The sequence below is a fragment of the Coffea eugenioides genome, chromosome 6, assembly GCF_003713205.1.
Source record: "Coffea eugenioides isolate CCC68of chromosome 6, Ceug_1.0, whole genome shotgun sequence".
In the NCBI taxonomy this organism is placed as follows: domain Eukaryota; kingdom Viridiplantae; phylum Streptophyta; class Magnoliopsida; order Gentianales; family Rubiaceae; genus Coffea; species Coffea eugenioides.
In genome coordinates this window covers 6,008,619-6,018,227 of record NC_040040.1, presented here as the reverse complement: position 1 = coordinate 6,018,227, position 9,609 = coordinate 6,008,619, and the positions used below count along the sequence as shown (strand labels likewise).

At 41.8% G+C, this 9,609-nt stretch overlaps 2 protein-coding genes across 2 annotated transcripts; one reads left to right on the top strand and one right to left on the bottom strand.

Annotated features, from left to right (window-relative positions):
* Positions 1–623: 623 nt before the first annotated feature.
* LOC113773455 lies at positions 624–2,480 on the top strand. The gene is made up of 3 exons (XM_027318104.1): positions 624–2,028; positions 2,093–2,338; positions 2,455–2,480. Exons 1-3 carry the CDS (start codon positions 624–626, stop codon positions 2,478–2,480), a joined length of 1,677 nt encoding a protein of 558 aa, XP_027173905.1.
* Positions 2,481–5,486: 3,006 nt separating this feature from the next.
* LOC113772888 (auxin-responsive protein SAUR50) lies at positions 5,487–6,033 on the bottom strand. The gene has a single exon (XM_027317385.1). The coding sequence runs from the start codon at positions 6,012–6,014 to the stop codon at positions 5,586–5,588; it is 429 nt and encodes a 142-aa protein (XP_027173186.1). The 5' UTR covers positions 6,015–6,033; the 3' UTR covers positions 5,487–5,585.
* Positions 6,034–9,609: the final 3,576 nt, after the last annotated feature.

Sequence of the window (9,609 nt, the reverse complement as noted above, 5' to 3'; positions counted from 1 at the left end):
ACACCACCAACCTTGGCCCTTCCAGAATTCAGCTTGACTCTCCATATTGTCACCCTCCTGTCCAAACTCAAAGGTGGATGGAAAGAGAAGGATAAGAGAAGGAGGAGGAAGTGGGTGGTTGGTGGCGAATGTTGGTCGTTGAGAGGAGATAATTCAAAGTTCCCAAAATGCCCTTGTTTGATGTTAAATTAGGGGTCAAATTGCTTTTAGATAGTGGCGCCACCGTAGAAGTCCTTAATTGGACTCGAAAATTAAATTCATGTATTAAATTGGTCAGAAATAAAAGTTAAGGACTAAATTGACAGAAAAAAAAGTTTAGGGACGAAAATAACCATTTTCCCTTCAAAGAATAAGCAAAATCAAAAGCCAGCAGTTTGCTTTATTCTCCAGTGTCCCCGCTTCTCACCCATTAGCGCACAGCGGTAAATAGTAGTAGTATGTCGTTGATTCGTCTATGTATGGCACAAGTAGAGCAGTAATATCTTTTTTTTTTTTTTTTCCATCCAAATTCGCACTGAGTGTGTATGAATGGCGCACAACAAAATCGATAACCCCCTTTCAACCCCACCTCGACTGACAGCTCTGTGAATTCGTCTCATCCATCGGACAAACTCACTTCCGCCATGAACCACCGCCACCCTCCTCCCGAACCACCTCCAGTAGCTTCGCCTCCCTCCCCGATTAGCAATCAATCGGCGGCTCAAATCTTCAAGAAAACCACCCAATTCTTCATTTCACATCCCTTCACCTTTATCTTCCTCGTCTCCCTCGTTTTCGCCTTCCGCTTCAACGTTGAGAAGGGGGCCCACTACCTCATCTCTTTCGTCGACGGCGATCCTTCTCTCAAGTCCCTCATCTCCCGTCTTGACCTATCTGGCAACCAGCATTACCACCATCACCACCGCCACCCTCTCCATATCCGCCGCCGCCGTCGCGCCTTTCTTCACCTCTCCCGCGTCGGAACCCTTGACGAAGACTTCTTCTCGGGTGACGCCGATTACGCCCGCTCCCTCTTCAATCCCACCACTAAATTCCAACTCAATGGGACCTTTGTGATTCTCTCCAATTTCAACCCCAGTCTGGGGTTTTCGCCAGACCCCATTGTGGATAACGGCGTCTCTTTCGCTCAAACAGTTCGCTCTGGCGTGGTTGCCTTTAAACCCCCTCCAGAGCCATTAGAAACCCCTCAAGAAAGCGCCTCGTTACCCGCTGATGCTAATGATTCCACCGAGGATTCAAATGCTGTTGTTGATTTACACTTCTTGCTAAGGGGTCTTGAATTAGGCCGCCGCGACACCACGGCATTGATATACTTTGTTGGGATTTTATCAGCTGCATATGGGTACGTGATCTTGGCATTCTTGGTTACTTACACCTGGGTCAATGGAATTGTATTTTATCAGGTTTTGAATGATTTGTTAAGGAAATCCAAGAACTTTTTCAGGGCTGTTTGGGATGGGTCAAATTTGGGGATAAGAAGGCTGTCTGGATTTGTTTTAATGAGGTGGGCTGTAAGGGACGCATTGGCTCAACTCATGGGGATATATTTTTTTGGGGAAATGGATGATCAGTACAAGTTTTTCAAGTTTTTTATGAGGATGAAATTGATGCCTTTCTCCGACGTCGTGCCTTGGGTTTTGGGGCATGAGAGAGAGAGCTTGGGGTTTATGGCGTCCTGGTTCCTGGTGGAACTGGTTGTGTCATTTATTTTTGCTATAGATACGTGGGTTGCCATTGTTGACTCGAGGAAGAGTGGGAGGGAGGTAGTGAAAGAAGGGTGCCACTTGTTGGCAATGCTGTTGTACCCTGCTGTGGAGATCAAGTGCTGGGAACTGATGGCTTGTGGTTTTCTTGCAAGATGGTTATTGAGTCACGTAATTGGAGACGTATTTGCATTGGTTTTCCAATCGGTCATGGAAGTTCATTTCATGGTGGCTTGGCTTTTGTTTTACTTGGCTGCAAGGCATAAAGATGCTCATTCAATTGGGAGGGAATTTGGGCAAAGAGAGTTGGAGGGCTTCCTTGAGGGTACCAGATGATATTACGTGAAAATTGATTGAGCATCCTCTTTCTCTGCTCAATTGTCCTGCAGAAGATAGCAGTATTTGTCTCATTCCTGATGCTGAAAACTGCAGTAATCTTCTTGGCGCTTGGTCTGTTAAATGTTTTACAGTGAGGGGCGCCCTTTTTATCCAATGCTTTGCAGCGATCATGATTCAACACTGCCATTGTTTGGTGATATCATCAGCCATGCTTTTGTATGTAGTTTACCACGAGGCAATATATAATCTGTATATCTGCATGAGAACCCTTCATGTGTATAAGATATTGCAGTCTGGTTGCTTGTGCACTTCAAGATCCCCTTTTTTATTCCCTCTCCCTCTCTCTCTCTCTCTCTCTCTCTCTCTTCAAGAGATTGTAAGTCAGATGTTACTCTCATTATATGTTTTGCAGTTCCTAGACTGTTGATAAAAGAGTGAGCTCTGTATTCTCTATGTAACATTGATGTTATAGTGAGCTGAAATTGCAAAAGAATGTAATTCCAGCGCTGCTATTTTAAGTTGAAGCTGAATTCAATTGCCTAGTGCACCTTCATTTATCTTAGTTCCATAAGTATGTACAGTAGACTTACTTAAAGGATGAAATGGTTTGGATTGTTGCACGATGCTCTTATTTTTTGGTAAACATCTCAGGTGTTATATACTTGCAGATGACATAATGGGATATTTATAGGGCAATTTTTAAAAGTGCTCATTTTGGAGCTACGAGTAGCCAATTGATTTCAATGTGCATTGACTATCTTGCCGCAAATGGAATGCACATTTAATGCGCTCTGTTTTCAGCTCTCATGAATTCAAAGCTGGTGTACGTGGTTGTTGTATTGCTAAATAGTTCTCATCATTTCATGTTGTCGAAAGTGTATAACCTACAGTTTGCATTGCATCTGAGCTGGTTTGCCTAGTCTTTGGTAAACATTGAACTTGTAAGCACATAAATCATTTTTTCCTTTACTCCTTGGCAGTCTCCTGTTATTGTGAAGGTTGTAGTTTTATCATTCACGTGTTTGATGCATTGCCTAATAGGTTGGAAAGAACTAACAACCTTCAAATGAATGAAGCCCTTATCCTTGTTTTTAATGGATTTTCAATTAAGTGAACCGTATTACTGTGCTATTCATTGATATATTGTTTGAGCAAACTCATACTATTGTGTTAATCTTTGATTAAGTATTTATTTTATGGAGTTTTTGGTTATGTCATGTTGGATTTGGAAAATTAGCACCTAATTCTTCTTTGTTACCAATACAAAGCAAATTCCTTAGTTTGTGACGACTTGGTTTGCTTTTGGGTGTTTTTTGCAGAAACTTTGTCCCTAGAAGGATCGCTTTGTTGCCTGCCAAATTGTCCTCTTTTAACCCAGTCAATTGCTTAATGCTTTTTATGAAGATTGAGGAAGGAGGGATAAGAGATAGTGTCACTATAACTTTGCTCAAGATTATAAATGTTTACTGTTTGGATTGGTTCAATTGGGTGGATTTCGTTTCCCTTATTCATTTTGGGTTAAATTGATTACATGTGGCCTGTTACTTGTCAAATTTGCTTCCTTGAAGGATGTATATTACATGGCTTTGGTTGTTTTCTGAAACCACTTGACTTTTGTAGTTTTGCCACTTCAAAAGTTTATTATTTTTTGTCCTGTGGTTTTCTGAAGTATACTACAGTGAGGCATATCGATATGTATATATTTGTCCTCACTGCACCGAATGTAGATATAGGACGGAGTATTCTGTCCCAACCAGGTGGGAGAATAGAGTTAAGTTGTTTTTGAAATATTTCTCAAGTGCCATTGGAACAAAAGAGTGAGAATGTACTTGTTAATTGGAATTCAGGATAATTGTACTGTAATCTCTATAAATTTTGTCATCATCAGTTTTTCCCATGATTATACTAGACATCTGTGGTTTTGTAAAGTGAAGAATTTGTGTATCTGGAAATAGGACCTATCCACTGCTAATCTGACAAGATTGCCCAACAGCTTAAGCTGGTTTGGCCCTAACTATTTCCTCTTCAGCAGTAGTAGTCATGGAGTTACGAAGGGGTAGTGCTAATTTTTGCTTGTTCAGTACCTCTTTTCTCATTTTACCTATTATCGTTCAGAATTTAAATTATATTACTTCCTAATCTTGCATGTGTTTGGTCATATAAGATCAAGTTCTTAGCTGTTCTTGTTTAAACTATCCTATGTGCTGCTGATTTTTTTAATAGCTCCAGTGATTGTGTTCAATAGTAATCAAAACTGTTTAAATAGTGCAGCTCTCTGGTTTGGAACGTGTTGATTAGGATTTAAATCAAATGGCACATTTTTGCTACCTTATAGGACCAAAAGTACCGTCTCTGGTAGGCGATACACATGCACATACCAGAAATTTCTTCTGGTAGGCCTTCTGCATGCTATAACATGAATCTGTTATGGCAACAAGTCAGCCATACTCCACGGTGTCCCTTTCAGTGAGATTATCCAAACTTGTTGACAGGTAAAAAAGGTCTAGTTGGGTATTGATATATTTGTAGGTCTTGTCGGGCCTGTAGCATAACTATCCCACTCAAGTGTGAGCATCATATTTATCATCCGTGATTCACACGTAGTTGTTTCTTGTTCATGATGCCCACCTCTGCTCGAGGACAACGAACATCAGTTGATTTCTGTTCACCATTTCCCATCCTGACTTTGTTGAATAAGAGAATGCTAGACTTGCGAAATTGTCAACAGTGAATGTAAACTTCGAAGAAACTGTAACATTCGGTGGTTCAAGAACTTGTAGATTTATAGTATCTGCAGAAAATTCTACTCACTTATTCGCTTGTTGTGAACTTGTGAGAATCCTAATTCTAAGGCTCATTGAAAAGCAGTTATGAAATGTGCTTTAATAGAATTGAATCCCTTCGCCTGCTTGCTTGATAGCTTAGGACAGTGTGAAAATGAATTGCCCCTTCATCTGACCCAACAGATGAAGAGAAAAGAAAAAGGAAGTGTGAAGTGTTAATGGATGAAATATTTCCTGGTTTTTACCCTGCTGAAGTTACTCCATATGTCAAGGTTGTAGGAAGTGCTGTTTTCGTGTCTTCCTGGAATTTGCAGGCGATTTTTATTTTCTTTTAAATCTTTGTATGTTCTGAAATCGTTGAGGAAAACCATGAGAAGTTGATTTGGGACGTTTTTCTTTGGCATTTATTTTTACCTTTTTGTGGGGTGCTAAATGCCACTAGTAAGCAGTGCCTTTTTGGCCTAATCAAAGTATTAGTAACTGCTAAATTTTCCAGCGAAGTCTTCATCATGACGCACTGTAGTTGCTAAAGGAAGTCTGGAGTGATTTGCTCTTTTTCATACCTTTTTTTTTTTTGGGTTTTGAGGGAGGGAGGGAGGGGGTCAAGAAAACTATTCAATTGTCATGAGTAAGGAAATGAATCTTACAAGCCGATTGGGCGTGGTGTACAAGAAGTAACAGCTATATAACATCGTGCTAATATACGAGGGAGTCAAAAAGATCCTGGCAAAAATCTGATCCAAACTCCTTAGGTGAGCCATCAAAGGGAGATGCAGATTGGTTGATTTTCTGGGGATGTAGCGCAGCGGACAACGCTAAGGAAAATGCTCTCATCGCAAGGGATACACAGCTTCGAGTCTGCAGTGAAATCATATACTTCTTGAGCGTGATCCAGCAACGCTCTGAACAGTGGGTGGTCGAGTAAGGTAATTTTGATCACAAATCTTTTTCTGAATTCACCTACGTAGATCGCCAAGTGGCCCTTGGGAACATCCCTGGGAACGGTCTTCTTTTTTTTACGCACTGACCGTGATGAAAGCAGTTGCCAGCATCTGTCACAGGGTGCAGGAGATATTGCTTTTGTATCCAACTTTCTGCACTTCCGTAGGCAGGCCCTGAGAAATTTTCCCTGGATGACTTTCATGCTTGTGTTTTGCTCGATCGTATGAAAGAATCGGAGAACTTGCATGAAATCGAGGGATGGACGATTAAGAAAGGGTGGTGGTGTGATTGATAGTACGGAAATGAGGAAAAGGCTGCCGGGGTATATATAGAAAGGGAAAGAGCTGCCAGGGCTTGAGGAGATCTCATTAAATGTTTGACGTGTGTAGCTAAGATAGCTATGCCGCATGCTGGGTGTGACGGTAATATTTTACGTTTGCAAGACGGCTGGCTGCGCATTGCCATGCTGTAGCCTTTTTTTTTTTTTTTTTTCTATTCTTCGAACTGTTTTTGGATACGAAATTGTACGAACATGCATTGCATGATTTTGTAAACTGCACGTACATGAATCCATACGCATTCACTCTCTCTCTCTCCCAGTGCAGCTAGATTTGGAGGGGAAGATTGAAGAAAAACACGGCATGGCATGACAGTATATGAGCGGCGGTTGAAGCCGTCAAAACATAGACCCCACAAGAAGCAGCTGCAGTGACGGAGAAGATAAGATAAATAGTATAGGAAAGATGATGGATGGGATAAAGCTTCTTGGGGAAAGTGCGATGCCCACTTCTAATTGTAGCACGTTACATTATGTGCAGATATCGTAAAATACTATACCAGCACTAGTAGTTTTTTTTTTTTTTTTTGGTTGTTGTTGTCATCATTCGTCTCCTGAGCATCTTTTTCGAACTAATTTTCATGCGCTGTACACCCGTCGCTCAAAATACACAAGATGGTAGAAAGAGTCGAATCGCGATCACACGGTGCTAGGACCTAATGAGACTACCCCAACACCAGTCGAGCCGGCTCCAAGGGGCCACCATCACTAGTAGTCACTGCCAGGATACTGGTGCATTCAAAGAGGAGAGGGTGGAGTGGAGGGTTTAGACAAAAGTAAAAGTCAAATTAGCGGCGGTTTAAGTTGATTGTCAAATTAGACAGTGGAAAATGTGTTCTTTTTAAAGGCAATGGATCACGAGGCAGATCATACGGCACGTCATGACACTAAGAGCACCAACCAGCTTGTGACTTTTGTGACTGAGATGGCAGCTGTTGATCAATTGATTGACTGAGATGGCAGCTAGAGTAGTACTTGGTGACTGGTATTTCATAATAGTAACTAGTACTATTTCAATCTCTGTTTCCGTGATTTTTTTGGCATTTCAATTTGTCTATATGTTTATGGTACCGTACGTGCATGCTGCCCCTGTAGCAGAACAGATCAGAGCTGAGCAAGGTTGTGGTATTCTTTTTGTGTGGGCCGGGAATTGGGGGTTTTTTGGTTAGACGCCTCGGTTTCGTAATAAGAACATGATAGATTAAATTATACAAATATTATCGTTATCGACAAAAAAAGTCGTCGCAACTCGTAAAATGTAACGCTCACTCTGATGCACAATCTACATTTTGTTTCTGAGCATGCTTTTACTCATGGTCGCCAGATATTACACACAGCAGAAACTATTTTAATCTATGTATGTCCCCGGTGAGGCTGGACTTTGGAGGTGAAACTTAAATGGTAACTAATTTGTGCGTCGGTCGAAGTCGAACAGAATAATTTCCGCTTCTGGGGTTTTTTGGTTTCTGGCAATTGGCCGCGTACACTGACAGCGAGAGACATGCAGCCACGACTACTGAGTTGGCCTGATTAATTTGCATCTGCGGCCCTCATGACGAAATCTTTCCTCACAGTCAATTGGCCGACTCACGGTTGGTTGGTTATATACTTGTATAAAAGGGAGCTGTCCACTCAACTACGTACGTACGTAGCCCGAAACGCGACCATTAATTACACTCAAAAAAAAGAGAGTACTGATTAGCATCAACAATCAACCGGTAATGAACTCTATCAACCGGATAATTAATTGGACATCCCAATTCCTGAGATCGAGACGGTTGGAATCTTCGGCTGGGACTGGGAGTTCCAGAATTGAGTGAATTATGCAGTACTACTGTTTTTTTACGACCATTTGCTCGTTTTAGCTTTCATATGGAGGAACAGTACGTACGTACTGGTACGTCTGTGCAAAATCACAGGTCGACTGACTGACACCAGAAACATACGTATGATACTTGCAGAGCTGTACATGAATGCTTAATCTGCCTGATTTGTGTTCGTCCTAAAACATCTCTTAGTTATAAGAAGATAGAACCGAACCCAAAGCGCAAAAAAGATGGTAAGGTGAATCCTGTTGATCCATCTCACTCTCTGGGCTCTGAATCTGAGAGAGAGAGAGAGAGTAGGGCCGGGAGGTGAATTTGGGAAGTCGGATTAAGTTGTCATGTAGTGAGGAATGGCCGAGGCTGGCTGGCACATGAGGATTGGGCCACAAAATTAAGCAGGCCCACGACCCACGACATGCTTCCTGCTCTGACACCTCAGGCTCCTGCCACTATTTTTCGCCTCCGCTCACTCCCTCAACTCTGCTTGCTTTTCCGGACTCACTCGTGTCCTCCTGCCTAATAAATACTACCACAATATCATCCTCCTCCCAATCATTTGATTGGACTCCAGCACTCTGCTTCCACGTGCATTTTGCAGCCTATTCTAGCTGGCACCTGCACAATTCCAACTACTACTGCTACTGCTACTAAGTGTACTCAATATTTACCCAACCAGCCGCATTCATTCATCTTGTTCTGTGTTTTTCGGATTTTTTTTTCTTTCTTTCTTTCTCTCTCTTTTTTTTTTTTAAAAAAAAAAAAAAATTAAAAGGCCACCTTATGGTGGTTAAGTTTCTTGTCCATTATCAAGAATCCAAAATCCGTGAACCTATATATATGCTATGATATATATATATATATGTATTTTACTTCGATTAGATTGGTTGTTCTCAGTAAATGGAAGGGCCGGAGCATCTGATAATATCTCCTACTCTTAGTACTGCCAAGATCGGGGGAGAGAGTCAGGGAGACAAGACATGAAGCTGCTAATTCCACTACCCAATAAGTCATTGCTGTTGGCCCGTTACAACGATGCTTGACCCACCATGGCATGGGACTGGCCCGTTCATGTTTTACTCTCCGGTTTCCAGAGAAAGATCCTAAGACAGCCGGTCTAGTCGCGCAGCTTAATTACACGGCTCCATTAGAAATAAGTCCAACTGAGCAGGCTGCAGGCCTGTCATTGATGACTGATAGCTGCTCCTTTGGGCCATGGCCCATTGGAGCATGCTACTCCAATCCATCCGTGGGATTTTGCCTTTCTCGATGTCTTCCACCCAAGGAATCGGAGCTCCGGTTTCACCATGCAATGCATGTGTGAGCGTATTCTTAAGCTTTTTTGGTTATCATGCTTATCTCATTTGTTGCCGGATCGAAACTTTGAAAGAGAGAGTGAAATACAAAGAAGAAGTGAAAGTTGCTTCTCTTTGAATATAGGGAGTAGTTTGTTTGGCTGGAAAATATTAAAAACAAAGTAGCCAATTATGATTGCTTCTTGGTTAATTGGTACTACAAGTTCGTATTGAATTACATGAATGCTGACACGAACTGAAGGGCCAGGGCTGGTCATCTTGGACGAGAATTACCTACCTTCCTCTGTTCCTATCAAATTAAGCAAACGTGCATGGGAGAAAGATTTAACCATGTTAGCCAGTAGTTGCTTAGGCCTTGGACTGCCA